At 40.9% G+C, this 15,611-nt stretch overlaps 1 protein-coding gene across 7 annotated transcripts in view; it reads right to left on the reverse strand.

The window, feature by feature from the left end:
- MCM9 (minichromosome maintenance 9 homologous recombination repair factor) overlaps positions 1–15,611 on the reverse strand; it is a 74,085-nt gene that overhangs the window by 40,987 nt on the left and 17,487 nt on the right. For 3 of the 7 annotated variants that reach the window (XM_073337161.2, XM_073337160.2, XM_073337162.2), the window contains exons 4-7: positions 14,348–14,429; positions 9,368–9,568; positions 6,868–6,993; positions 5,480–5,599 (exon numbers count right to left, since the gene is read on the reverse strand). In XM_073337161.2, the coding sequence (XP_073193262.2) occupies positions 5,480–5,599; positions 6,868–6,993; positions 9,368–9,568; positions 14,348–14,429 (529 nt within the window). Of the gene's footprint in view, positions 1–3,270; positions 3,475–3,535; positions 4,949–5,449; positions 5,600–6,867; positions 6,994–9,367; positions 9,569–14,347; positions 14,430–15,611 lie in introns of those variants that run through there. The other 4 variants (XM_073337165.2, XM_073337164.2, XM_073337163.2 and 1 more) reach the window with 3 other exon arrangements.

Here is a 15,611-nt window from a genome sequence, read left to right on the forward strand (position 1 = left end):
ATCTCTAAAAAATAATCCTAAAATGTTCTCTACTGTGAAAACAGATAGCACAGTATAATTTTAGGTGCAAACGTCTATGCCTTTCAAAGCACATACTTGTTACTTAGAGCATGCAATTTGAGATCTGCCATCTGCTATCTGGGATTTTAGGACTTGATTTTTTAAAAATCTTCTCCTGCTGCTATTAAGTCGTGTTATATAGTCTGTTAAGAACAATGTTTCATTTGGTGTAGGAGGGCGCAGCGAAGAACTCTCTTTCAACTATGTTAATGGTTTGCACAATTGGTTGAAAGGTTTCAAGCAATTACAAAATTTAAACTTCAAAAGATATAGCATGAATACTTAGTAAGAAAAAAATTGCTCTCTGTGGGATTATATGTACAATCACGGCCTGGTACATTCACTTTTTTAAAAGCCTCTTTTTTCATGTAGTCTGTTTAGATAGTTAATAAGAGGTTCAAGTGCTTCATCCTACCTTAGCTTCATAAAACATCTTGGGTTTAAGACATTTCAATACACAATTTTATTGTCTTTGTATTGTAGTAGTACCCAAAGGTACAAATTGAGATTCAGGCTCCACTATAATACCACTGTACACAAGTGCACATACAATACCTAACCTGAAGATCTTGAAGCTAAAGACCAAGCAGTAATTGCACAGATTTGAGACATTTAATAATTATAAGACTAACGATTTAGCTGTTCTTCCAAATCCTCTCATTAATCTTATTATGTAAGTCAAGGCAAAAAGGTGAACAGATTATGCACACCTATAGCTGATATAACATTTGTAATCAGCCTGGCAAGAACATAGTACAGTATTTGGCAAGAACCATTGACACTGTGAACCTGTTATGTTCCAAAACTTATTTCTCTTCAAGGAAGGTAAACCCCATGATAATTGATCACTTAAAAGAAAATAGGGAGCGTTTTCTCTTATCCTCCAACATTGCTTAGTAAGGATGCAGGTGCCCTAACTAGTAAGAATTTCTATTATTTCAGGGCATTTGTGAGATTGTCTTCATTTTTAAATAAACACTTGATCAAATTTCCACCTAGGGCAGAAAATGCATTGAATGAATAAACTGATTCAAAATTTGTGAATATTTCCTCAGTGTACACACACCAACAACAAAAACCCTTCAGCGTTTCAAATAAATACAGTTGTAGATTTTTCAAAGGTACAACAGACAATTAGGTGCCCCATTCGCACTGAAAGACTGTAAGAGTTCAATGCCTAACGGTATTTTTTGCCTTTACACAAACTAAATAATTGGGTCTACCACCATCACAGCTACAATACAGTGCCAACAGAACTATTCCACCAAGCTAATCATCCCAGATTGCATCATCCAGAGCAGTGGTCCCCAAACTTTCTTGCTCCTGCTATTCCCAGAAGACTGTGGCGAGCGCCGAAAAGTGGCAGCAGGAAGAAGTGTCGCCGCCGAAAACCGACAACGCTTCTCGGTGGCATTTCGGCGGCGGGGTGTCCCGCGGGCGCACAAAAATGCCCTGGTGGGTACCATGGCGCCCACGGGCACCCCACTGGGGACCCCTGATCCTGATCCAGAGACTAGACCCAAGCACTGAGTGCTCTGAAAAGCTCCTATCCTAATTTGCAGAAAATATCAACTGTATTTAGGAGGAACTCACTGAGGCTGTACACTTGAAGATGGACTGGATGGCATTAATCACCCCGCTGCCCTGGCAGAATTTGGCCCCATCACATACTAGTATCCATTATGAATAGTGGAATACCATTTGCAAAACAAATTCACGTACGGTGAAAGCCAGAGAAGAGAAATTATGTCCACTACTAACAGCTTCTTAAAATCTCCTTCAGAGAAATAACTTTTCCTTTCTTCCTGAACAATGCAATGGAGTGCCTGATCATCCAGATACAAACACGTGACACAGGTCACCCCTCCAACCTCACGCTTCTAGACAAAATCATTTAGAACCCAAACTCCAACATCATGGATTCTTCACAACTGATTTTCAGGCCAAGGCACAGTGCAGAGACATCCCCAGTGGCACTAAACAATATGGCAATGAATAGAGGCTCTCTCTCTCCATGCTCATACTACCTGACCTCTCTGAAACTTTCATTACAGCTAACCTGATACAGGCAGTCCTCGACTTTATGATGTTTGACTTACGACATTTCTGAATTGACACCCTGATTCGACTTACGACAATTGGTTTAGACTTTACGATACTTGGTCGTGCAATGGAGTGGATTGCAGTTCCAAGTTACGACATTTTGACTTATGACGCAATTTTCAGGAACCAGTTGTGTCGTAAGTCTGAGGACTGCCTGTACATGACATAGCTTGAGTAGACAATGCAGCACTACAATTTCAGGACCAAATGAGTGATAAGAAGAGCTACTCTTCCCACGACTAGCCCTCATCTGTGGATTCCCAGAGGGATGTATTCTATGTTCCCCTCCCTTCTCAATATCTACACAGGACCTATGTCAAAAATAAACTGATGACACCTTGCTGTGCATTTCCTTTTCCAGATGAAGCAAATCCCCATCGCAAAGGTGTCATATCCCTGATAGAGATTCTTGTATGAAGAGGAGTTGTCCTAGCAGACAAGGTAGCATTACCTTGTAGTAAATATCCTCTTTCACCTTGAAATGTCCTCTTTCACCTTCCAGTTTGCTAGGAAGCTTTGTCCCTCTCTCCTAGGCAAGGATATGGTCACAGTGAGCCATACATTTATCATCTCCAAACTGAATTACTGCAACTCATTGGATCTGGGTCTGAAGATGGCAGGAAGGTAGAGGCCCCAAATCATACATAATATGGTTATTCACGCCCCCATTGTGATAGGTTGCTGTGATCCAACCCAGTCCACTTCCATTGATAATCCTGATCTACAAAGGTCATCAATAGATCAAGACCAGCTACATTAGCTACCACATTTGCATTCATGACCCACTCAGACAACTCTCTTGCATGGGACAACACACTCAAAAACCCCATAAAGCATGAGAGAGTCTGGGGACATATCATTTTGACACATGGGGCAACAGCTGTTGAACGAGTTTCCAGAAGAAGTCAGACCGATTCAGAGTCTGATCACTTTCACGACATACTTCAAAACCTCCTCTATGACAATGCTTTTCCACAATCACCAGATTAAAGGTGGAAGAAGAGACCACAAACAAACAAACAAAATGCATGGATATCCTCCTCTGCCAGAGAGTGGAAAAGAGCTGAAGACTGACTGCTCCAGTAGCAAGCTCACCATTTTCTTGGGCAGCTCTTGACTACTACAGTAATGGGTGGTAACCATATAGAAAACCCTTAGGTACCCATGTAACTGCCCTGCAGTATTTCTCAATCCTACAATGAACAGTCAGCAATTTATATATTTTTATTGAGACTCACATTTTTGATATTGTGACCAACTACTTTTTAATATAGGATTCCTGGATTGGGTCTTTCTACCTTGGAAAAAAACCTGCAAATTAGAAATTATTTCTTCACACAAAACAGGAACTGGATAATACATGTAAAATAATTAACAAGGAAAGCAACCTGATTTAACAACTCTCAAAACATTACCATTCTGAGCATCTATTTGAATTGCTGCATAAAAAATTAGTTCATAAAGTCAATGTTTTAGGGAGAAAAGTACAAACAATCTAAAAACAATGCACTTAAAAAAAGAAAACACTGTGGCCAAAAAAAAGAGTACTCATTCGAAGTCCTCAGCCAGTCAAACTGAACGCTAAAGATCAAGGTCTCAAGCACATGCTTGACTTCACGTCATTGTTAGCCCACTAAATATCTTAATAGATATGCCACCAGAAAAGCATAGATGGGGCCCCTTCTCCAAGGAGTCACTTCGCAAACATCTATCCGTATTTTGCTTAGCACCTCTTTCTGATTCAGGAAGCACTCTTCCACTACCTTGTCTTTGCCTTTTGGAAAGCATCTGTACTGTTTGTAAATTAACAGAATCCCCATTTTACCCCCATTTCTCTTTAATACCCAGGGTTTACCCAAGGCAAAGAGGGCAAGTTTTTTTGAGGAGACCCATTTTTAAAATACTGGCTGCACATTGCTTAATTATCATATTATATATTATGGTTAAGGAAAGTACCAATTTCAGTTTTATACTCTCTCAGTTTAACAGAACATGTCTCTCAAACATGTCTTTTAGGAACAGCATTTTTAGTGCTTGATCTTATTACAAAGGTGATTTTTTTCCTGACAAGTTCCAGCTATTTGAACATAAAATTTCAAAAGCAAAATGAAGTTTTACCTCATACGTTCCATTTGGAAGTTACACTTGGACAGCTCAATAAATGTGGGTTTTTTTTAATAAATTGCTTTTAGGATAATATTTCTTTTAATAAATTGCTTCTAAGATCCAAAGCAAGTCTGAAGGAACTTCATTCAGTAATTCTATTCATTCAGCAGTTAAAAGAGAGTCTTATTCTCAATTACACTAAAGCGCCTTGACACCACACTGGAAGTGTAAAGGGGTTTTGAAGTGAATGTAGAAGTAATTTGCACAGCTATCCAGATGTGAGCCTCATTATCTCTTATGGTAACAGGCCTTACCATAAGAGTTTAAAGTTGGAAAAGTGATGTACCTGAAGTGGAATTTGGGGGGCATGGGGGTTTCATTTCTTTTTAAAAGCCTCACTGATGTACTTTACTTTACTCCTGAGGTATATACAGATTCCTGCATATATTGATAGTACAGCACTTTGTTCAAACTGAGTAATTTGCAAGGGTGGAAGAAGGACCTAAGGCTTTGTACTGTCCCTCAGGAAGAGTTCTTAACAACCCCTGGCATTTGGTGCCATCTGGGCCATACTAACAGAGAAAAAACTTGCTCTTCAGATGTTTCTTTATGGGCCAGAGTCGAGATAAGGATTCAGCAGCACAAGGCAGTGCCTCACAGCAGGGAACTGACTCTCAGCCTGCCATCCACCCAAAACATGGAGAGGAAGAGAAAAGAGGAGGAGTCTCAGTTAAGCAGAAAGAGAATGATTCTACTGCATGTAACAGCCACACAATGTGTACTCATTCTGGAAGAATCGAAAAAGCCAGAAAAAGAACAAATATAGGCCTGAATAATTTTCTGCAGGAGGGGAAAAAAAAAAGGCAAAAAGCAACATCCATAGGATGATCCTTTGGGGGAGGGTCCATGAGGATCCACTGACAGAGATCCTACCATACCATCCCACTGCAGGGGTGAAGCAAGTTTGTACCCACCACAGGAGAAACGGCTACATGCCTGATGTATTCCCAATAATCTATATGGAGCCATCCCAGCCCTCACTTGTCCAATTCCATGGTAATTTTTTCTAGAGACTATATTAATACAATCAAGAGTAGCTTATATCATTGCTCACACATAAAACCCCTCTCTGCTTAGATGCAGACTCCCAGATAAACTGTAATAAAAATTAAGAACACACCCTGCTTGGCACACCTGGAACATCAGATACCTGCACTTGTAGATCCAATTCCTGCAGTAAGCACAGATCGTGGTGTAATCTTTACTGCATATTTGAGAAACTGAGATTTCCCTGTGCCAGGATCTCCAACCAACAAAAGATGTGATTCACCTTTTGAAAAAATAAATACACAAAGCTTGAGGTTGCCTGGGTGGCATACTGACTACTACATTTATAAAGACAGACAAGATACAGAAGTTTTTAACGAAAATAATAATTGTAATTCTTCATATAAAATTTACCTCTTAACATATGATGCAATAAATAATTCAGGTGTAATACTGTCATATCTAACATTGCTCAGACAGTGATAAAACTGTATAATTCACAAGTCGTACCTAATCATATTGCAGCGTTCAAACTCAATTCTCATCATAAAAGAGTCTTTAAAATAATCACATATCCAGCCTTATAGGGTCAACCAGTTACTAGTTTTCATATTTTAATAGACTTGTTTTGCAGATGCCAGCTATGGTAAATTTTTCACTCCCACCTTGAGTAATGAAGGGAATCGGAACCACTGCTTAGTTATGATCCCAATATTTAACTACTTGAATTATTGTACAAATAAGCAATAAAGTCAGCCTTTTTTCTTATTAGATAATAATTGAAGTCAAATAATCATGAATTTTAGTAATTTCCAAATACAAAGCAATTACAAAAGTAAATATTTTGGTTATTAAGTACTTCATCAAAAACTTCTAAAATGATTTAATTATCTTATATAAACAATATAAACAAAGTGACTTCACTTTAAGGATATATATGACTTGATTTGGCTGCTGAAGCATTTTTTAAAAACATATATTCCATACTTGTATATACACACATTATTTTAGACTACATAGTCTATGACCTACATACCACCTGGCACATTTGTCATGTAATAACAACAGAAGGAGAATCAGCAGGCAGATAGCTTACAGTATCAGTTCTAAGAGAAACGTGCTGACAATCACAGATGGAAAAATCTGGCATTAGGAATCTTATTTTTTCCCTTCAATGCAGGATAGAGATTCACACGATGGAAATATTAATATTCCACTCTGATGCCAAATACCATTAGGGATGTGCTACTACCAAATCATTTAAAAATGTCATTTATAAAACTACTTTTTATCTGAGCCTCTGTTTTACCTAAAATGATTGCTTTTAATACTTTATTCAATGGGGCATTGAAAACTGGTTTCTATCACTCAAGTTATTTTGGAAAAATGAAATTAAAAAATAAAACTAAAAATAGGAAACCCAAATGCTGTTTATACAACATTCTCACCCACAACGATTATGTTTCTGCAGCGTTATTTGTTCTAATATTCATTTTGAATGTTTGTATGTATGGTGGGAAGAAATGTACTATTAGAAACAAGAATACTAACCTCTCACTCGAGTTCCTGCAGCATCAGCCCTTTGGACACCCCCAGCAAGCACCATGGCTACAGCCAACTTCACCAGATATAATCCAAAAACCTGGGGACACAAGCTAGCCAAAATTTCATTCCTCCCTAGAAAAGAAGTGAAAAAAGGCATTCAGCACTGTTTTAAAGTCAAATCTGATATAAATTAACACACTCTCCTCAGGCAAACCCCCAAAGCAGCTGTTAGACCCAAACATCTTTCACTTTGAAGACTAAATGCCATCAGACCAGATCCTCAGTTGATGTAAATCAATATAAGGACTTTGCTATGCCAGTTTAAGGTGGAAGGCACTTGGATGCTGGGCACCAGTACAAAGTCCTAAAACTGAATACTTTAGTTCACAGATGAAACCACAGAAGACAAGTTCTTATAGCCCCTCAGTTTATCCTCTTGAATGCTCGTACATTGTGTGCATACAGGAACCAGAGAGCCAGATACACAGCTGGTGTAATTTGGCATAGCTCCACTGATTTTAAAAAAACGTTTAATGCCAAGATATACTGTACTGTACATGACGCAGAAAATTGGCTCATCTCTCTCTATTTTTATTTTACTGAATCTCCTTATCTCCTCACCCTTTTCTATGTAGTCTTTCCCTCACTGTCCATATATTCTCTCAAGCACTGAAATGTTCTAATCTGTTCAGCTGATTTTGCTGGCAGTGAACAGATGTAATAGAATTAATTCTGCCCTCTGAAGCACTGACATTAGCAGCACATCAGAGATCAAGATTCTGGGGCGATACACTACCCTTCACTGTTAGCACACAGAGCTGAGCAACCAACCTTAAAGAAAAGGAAGTGCTGTGAATCCCTAAAATGGATGTTTTATACTTGGAGGCAAGGCCGGCTCCAGGCACCAGTGTTCCAAGCAGGTGCTTGGGGCGGCAGTTAGAAAGGGGCGGCAGTGTTTCCGCCGCCGCGGCAATTTGGCGGCAGCTTCTCTGTTCCGCTGGCCGCGGCCGCAAATCGGCGGCAGCTTCTCCCTTTCACTGTCTGCAGCGGCAGTTTACTTCACTGCTTGGGGCGGCAAAAACTGTAGAGCCGGCCCTGCTTGGAAGTAAGTGTGTGAAGACACGGTGTGTTAGATTAATGGATTTACCATTACAAAGGTAGAAGGTAAAGATACTAAGGATAGGGTGGGGCCCACTTTGGGTAAGATGTGATGTGCTATACCTATGGCCTGTGCAGCACGGTTAAGATGCAGGGCATAATTCACCACTGCATTACTCTAGTTTTATGCCAGCATGACCCCAATGAAAACAACGGGAGTGACCACAGTGTAAATCCAGAATAACACAATGGCAAACCAGGCTCTCTGTGTAAACGAAGCACATATAAAACTTCTGGTAGCTGGTTAGAGTTTATACAACACAGATCATCAGTTAACCATAGCTGCTCAAATTTAAAACAAAAACAACCCACCAAAACCCACTCCACAATACGAGGGAGAAAAAATAACATTTTATGAAAGTGTTTGCATTCCTGTGAGGTAATGTGTATGAGGCCATGAAGAAGACAGCACATAATTGCCTAATGTATTTGCAACCTGGTGTGCTTATTTATCTGACTATGAAGTCTTCCCTCAAAGACTAGTTATATCTTGCTTCTCTTATGAAGATGCCAGCAGGACAGACCTTGTATGAAGAACTGTAGTTTAAGAATTAAAGGTGTTTTTAATATGTAAAACTGTTATAGAAACAGATTGGTTTTAATATTACTCAGGTGTGTGACTTGTTATAAATACATAAATAAATCCCAATTCAATTCACAGAAGTATGGGGTACAGAGACACAGAACCATATTTTTAAGCTATTAACATAGTCAACACAGCAATGCTGACTAAACCAGATCTGATCCAAACGATTGCTTCACAGTGCTGCGACTGACCTATTGTGTTTTTTTTCTTGTTGCACATAACAGCATTGTGTTTTTTCTAATACTCTTACCATTTCTGACTCAGGCTCACTCCCTGTTAAGTGCTACATAAAACACTGCAGCAACTACAATGGTATAAGGCTCAAAAGAAAAATCACAGAAATGCAGTTTTGGTGCGGATTAAGTGTGTCCTATTTTTAAATTTGTTTCAAGTAAGAATTTTATATTCCTTTGTTGGAAATTTTGGGTAGCAAGAAATTATTCCTTAAACTGCCATGACAAGACAAACAAGCACACAAACACATGCTCTACACAGTTTTAAAACAAAGTTCTTGGAAGTTTGTCTTGTTTGCCTGAGACAAGCTCTGACAGACTGAGACATGGTCTGAGCAGCAGGAGAGCTGAGTGCACAACACACCTGAAGTGAATGGGATCTGAAGGTGCACTACAACTAGGCCAACAGCTTCCAAGGAGGAGTGTGGGATAAGGGAATGAAATAAAAACGTTGTCAATAATATAATTTTCAGTGTTGTCTCCAGCAAAAATCCAAGCACAGTTCCTGTTTTCACTTTCATCTACAAACCTGCTAAGGGATCACGCTTATGTTTTTCCCAGAAGTCTTCAAATTCCTTCTGAACCTCCTCATCAACTATAACCCCTGTCAGTTGTTCATTGTTCACTTGAATGTAATTGGCTTTCAAAACAATCTCTACGTCACAGCGCACATCCTGGTGGAAGGGTTTCCATCTCTGCATTACCACGCCATACACCGTGATGTCATCACCTGCGAGTAAGGACAAAATTAGCCACAATAACATCCTGCTCAGTATATGCAGATACACAAATTAACAGCTAAATTAAACATAATAGGACAGTTAATTTTAAATTAAACATAACAGGACAGTTAGTTTAATTTTCCTGATATCTGCTGGGAGAGCAATACAGCGGTGCATAGACAATCCAGGAAGTTTTTGGAAAGCGTAGGGGACAATTTCCTGGTGCAAGTGCTAGAGGAGCCAACTAGGGGGGGAGCTTTTCTTGACCTGCTGCTCACAAACCGGGAAGAATTAGTGGGGGAAGCAAAAGTGGATAGGAATCTGGGAGGCAGTGACCATGAGTTGGTTGAGTTCAGGATCCTGACACAGGAAAGAAAGGTAAGCATCAGGATACAGACCCTGGACTTTAGGAAAGCAGACTTCAACTCCCTCAGGGAACGGATGGATAGGATCCCCTGGGGGACTAACATGAAGGGGAAAGGAGTCCAGGAGAGCTGGCTGTATTTCAAGGAATCCCTGTTGAGGTTACAGGGACAAACCATCCCGATGAGTCGAAAGAGCAGTAAATATGGCAGGCAACCAGCTTGGCTTAACGGTGAAATCCTAGCGGATCTTAAACATAAAAAAGAAGCTTACAAGAAGTGGAAGGTTGGACATATGACCAGGGAAGAGTATAAAAGTATTGCTCGGGCATGTAGGAATGAAACCAGGAGGGCCAAATCGCACCTGGAGCTGCAGCTAGCAAGAGATGTCAAGAGTAACAAGAAGGGTTTCTTCAGGTATGTTGGCAACAAGAAGAAAGCCAAGGAAAGTGTGGGCCCCTTACTGAATGAGGGAGGCAACCTAGTGACAGAGGATGTGGAAAAAGCTAATGTACTCAATGCTTTTTTTGCCTCTGTCTTCATGAACAAGGACAGCTCCCAGACTGCTGCACTGGGCATCACAACATGGGGAGTAGATGGCCAGCCCTCTGTGGAGAAAGAGGTGGTTAGGGACTATTTAGAAATGCTGGACGTGCACAAGTCCATGGGGCCGGATGAGTTGCATCCGAGAGTGCTAAAGGAATTGGCGGCTGTGATTGCAGAGCCATTGGCCATTATCTTTGAAAACTCGTGGCGAACGGGGGAAGTCCCAGATGACTGGAAAAAGGCTAATGTAGTGCCAATCTTTTAAAAAGGGAAGAATGAGGATCCTGGGAACTACAGGCCAGTCAGCCTCTCCCCAGTCCCCGGAAAAATCATGGAGCAGGTCCTCAAAGAATCAATCCTGAAGCACTTACATGAGAGGAAAGTGATCAGGAACAGCCAGCATGGATTCACCAAGGGAAGGTCATGCCTGACTAATCTAATCGCCTTCTATGATGAGATTACTGGTTCTGTGGATGAAGGGAAAGCAGTGGATGTATTGTTTCTTGACTTGAGCAAAGCTTTTGACACGGTCTCCCACAGTATTCTTGTCAGCAAGTTAAGGAAGTATGGGCTGGATGAATGCACTATAAGGTGGGTAGAAAGTTGGCTAGATTGTCGGGCTCAACGGGTAGTGATCAATGGCTCCATGTCTAGTTGGCAGCCGGTATCAAGTGGAGTGCCCCAGGGGTTGGACCTGGGGCCGGTTTTGTTCAATATCTTCATAAATGATCTGGATTATGGTGTGAATTGCACTCTCAGCAAATTTGCGGATGATACTAAACTTGGAGGAGTGGTAGATATGCTGGTGGGGAGGGATAGGATACAGAGGCACCTAGACAAATTGGAGGATTGGGCCAAAAGAAATCTGATGAGGTTCAATAAGGATAAGTGCAGGGTCCTGCACTTAGGACGGAAGAACCCAATGCACAGCTACAGACTAGGGACCGAATGGCTAGGCAGCAGTTCTGCGGAAAAGGACCTAGGGGTGACAGTGGACGAGAAGCTGGATATGAGTCAGCAGTGTGCCCTTGTTGCCAAGAAGGCCAATGGCATTTTGGGATGTATAAGTAGGGGCATAGCGAGCAGATCGAGGGACGTGATCGTTCCCCTCTATTCGAGACTGGTGAGGCCTCATCTGGAGTATTGTGTCCTGTTTTGGGTCCCACACTACAAGAAGGATGTGGAAAAATTGGAGAGAGTCCAGCGAAGGGCAACAAAAATGATTAGGGGTCTGGAACACATGAGTTATGAGGAGAGGCTGAGGGAACTGAGATTGTTTAGTCTGTAGAAGAAAAGAATGAGGAGGGATTTGATAGCTGCTTTCAACTACCTGAGAGGTGGTTCCAGAGAGGATGGTTCTAGACTATTCTCAGTGGTGGAAGAGGACAGGACAAGGAGTAATGGTTTCAAGTTGCAGTGAGGGAGGTTTAGGCTGGATATTAGGAAAAACTTTTTCACTAGGAGGGTGGTGAAACACTGGAATGCGTTACCTAGGGAGGTGGTGGAATCTCCTTCCTTAGAAGTTTTTAAGGTCAGGCTTGACAAAGCCCTGGCTGGGATGATTTAATTGGGGATTGGTCCTGCTTTGAGCAGGGGGTTGGACTAGATGACCTCCTGAGGTCCCTTCCAACCCTGATATTCTATGATTCTATGAGTTTAGGCCTTTGTAGAGCAGATATTGCTAGAAAAAAGAATTTACTCTAATTATTGCATCTCTAAAATAGGCGACATCATGTAGCCTTTTTTATGTTTATGAATAAAAACTGGGACTAATATTTTGTAATCATTTTTTAAAAAATTGTGAATCTAAAACAAACAAAAGAAATGAATATAACCTGTCTTAAGGGTTATAAAGAAAAACTATCAGGTCCAAAAACTTACTTTAAAAATTCCTTACCTATTTAATAAGCAACAGTGACATCTAAAAAGTGTATTATTTACTTCTACTATTAATGCTCTTTATTTACTTGTTTCATCTCTTTTGCTTCAGTCAATAAAAATAAGACTACTTAGTCTAAGGTTTGTTTATAGTCCATTTCACTTTCAGGTTTCATGCATTCATAAAAACGCTGCAATATTTCATAGAAACTTTTCACTGGGTCTTATTAAATCTAAAACTCGACCAAATTTCATCTGATAGTTTTACTAAATAATTCCATCTCTGTTTTTTTGTATTCTTGTCATGCCTTTTGATTTGTGGATATAATTAGTCAAAAACCTCTATTGTTGTAAATACTAAAACTTCTACTTGCTCTTTTGTTTTCGTACAGACATCTAAATCACAAGTGGAACTCTGTGCATTATGCTATTCGTTTCATTCAGAAGTTGCCATAGCTCTATACAACCACTTTGCTGTTTCCGCAGGTTGAATGTATTGGACACAGCAGGGGCTCCTTGCATCCCTCCATTCCCCCACACAAGCTCCAGGTGTGCACCCTCCCCCATCCCTCTCTATTTCAGGGACTTCCTCCAACCTCCTACTCCAGTGGTTTCCAGACTTGTTCCACTGCTTGTGCAGGGAAAGCCCCTGGTGGGCCAGGCTGGTTTGTTTACCTGCTGCGTCCGCAGGTTTGGCCGATCTCGGCTCCCAGTGGCCGCGGTTCACTGCTCCAGGCCAATGGGAACTGCTGGAAGCGGCGGTCAGTACGTCCCTCAGCCCGTGCCACTTCCCGCAGCCCTCATTGGCCTGGAGCAGCAAACTGCGGCCAGTGGGAGCCGCGATCAGCCAAACCTACAGACGCGGCAGGTAAACAAACCGGCCTGGCCTGCCAGGGGCTTTCCTTGCACAAGAGGTGGAACAAGTTTGGGAACCACTGCCCTACTCCGTGCCAGCAGCAATGTGTGTGCATTCCTCCCTCCCATAACATTGTCCTCCATTCTCTCCCCCATGCCACATTGTGTGCCTCCCCCATTTTTACCTCCCCTCCATACCAAGGTCCTCCATTCTTCCACCCGCTATAGTTTCTGTGTGCCTCCCATTTCCTATCCACCACATGCCAAGGGACTCGTGTGTTCCCCATGTTCCTCTCCCAGCATACCATTGTCCCCTATTCCCTATATCCCAAGGAGTCTGTGTTTTGTCCTCATTCCAGGGTCCCCCATCCCCCACACCAGGGGCTCTGTGCACCCTCCTTTCCCCCATTTCATTCTTATTTGCTGATATATTGGATCAGTCTCAGTCAATTACATAGAAGCTGCTATATTGGATTAGTCCATCTAGCTTTTGGTTCCTTTCTACAACAGCGGCCAGTGCCACTTTGGTAAACCTTGACCTCTGTATCATTTTGAGAGTGGGTGATCAGTAGTGAACACAGTATTGCTGGGGAAGGGGTACTATCCATTTATATAATGGACTTATAACATTCTGAATATTATTTTCTATCCCATTCTTTGTACATCCTAATGGTCTGTTTGCTTTTTTGACGGTCACTGCACACTAAGCTGACATTTTTACCTGCAACCTTTCTTTGACGGGAAGCTATGATACATGGTTTCCCAAACCACCAAAGGGACACTAAACTGTTAGTACTGTCACCAGTTTAGTAAAGGAGATTCAGTATCCTGACATTTACAGGTCTCAAAATAACTTCTGGAGCCCATGAAATATTGCATAGCAATGTTTTTCTGTCAAAATGTTATGATGTCACACAAGGGGATGGTCTTTTCTGCAACAGAATTAATTTGCCATGTTAACACACTGACTTAACACAACAACAAAGTGATACATGAGCGTTTCCCACCAGACAAGCCCTAAAAACTGACACCTTTATTGGAGATGCCTTCTTTCAAATGAAATACAAACTTGAAAACACCCGAGGCACAAATGTGTGTAATTGAAACTACATATAACTTTACATGGGAACACTCTATTGTCCTCACCTGACTTGCAACTGTCCACTAAGTCATCTTCCAGGACAACCACCATAGAACGAGGGATGCTTCCGACAGATAGCCTTTGAATCTAGTAGACAGTAAGAAAAAGTGTATGCATTTATTACAGGCAGGTGCCATCAAACCACCACATGCTATTGCTTTGGTTTACAAACTGGCCAAACCATGCCAGCCTGGTTTCCAACAGAACCATTATTCTGCACACCAAAGACCTTATTTTTCATTCCCTGCAAAGGAGCATCTCCTTAGTTTCTCTCACAGAACTCATACAATGAGCATGCAGCTGCTCTCATTAAGTTAGGGGAATCTTGCCACTGACATCAATGGAAACAGAACTGGACCTTAAATTATCTCTAGGGGCCGTATTCTGGGAGGTGCTGAACAACTTCAACGTCTTGCTGGATAAAGCTTTACAAAAATAAGAACAGGAGTACCTGTGGCACCTTAGAGACTAACAAATTTATTTGAGCATAAGCTTTCATGGGCTACAGCCCACTTCATCAGATGCATAGAATGGAACATGTAGTAAGAAGATATATATATAGGTGGCAGTTTTGCAACAGAAAAGCTTCAAAAACAGACTCCAACAAGAAACTGCTGAACCGGAATTAATTTGCAAACTAGATACCATTAATTTGGGCTTGAATAGAGACTGGGGTGGCTGGTCATTACACAACTTGAATCTATTTCCCCATGTTAAGTATCCTCACACCTTCTTGTTAACTGTCTGAAATGGGCCATCTTGATTATCACTACAAAAGTTTTTTTTCTCCTGCTGGTAGTAGCTCATCTTAATTAATTAGCCTCTTAGAGTTGGTGTGGCAAATTTCACCTTTTCATGTTCTCTGTACGTATATATATCTTCTTATTATATGTTCCATTCTTTGCATCTGATGAAGTGGGCTGTAGCACATGAAAGCTTATGCTCTAATAAATTTGTTAGTCTCTAAGGTGCCACAAGTACTCCTGTACTTTTTGCGGATATAGACTAACACGGCTGTTACTCTGAAACCTACAAAAATAAGGTAATTGTAAAAAAATGAACTTTTTTTTACATTAATTGAGAATTAGTTTAGGATGATTTCAATAAACCAAGTTTACTGTAGGCACTGATGCCTGCTTAAAAATTAAACAGTTCCTCTTAACTGTATATATTGGAAGATGCCACTTCACTAAAGGTATTTAATCAAGATTTGACAGGGACGGAAAGAAGTTTACACTTAAATCCCAAAGACTAAACCAACAGCAGGTG

This window comes from Lepidochelys kempii, chromosome 3 (assembly GCF_965140285.1).
Source record: "Lepidochelys kempii isolate rLepKem1 chromosome 3, rLepKem1.hap1, whole genome shotgun sequence".
Lineage (NCBI taxonomy): Eukaryota > Metazoa > Chordata > Testudines > Cheloniidae > Lepidochelys > Lepidochelys kempii.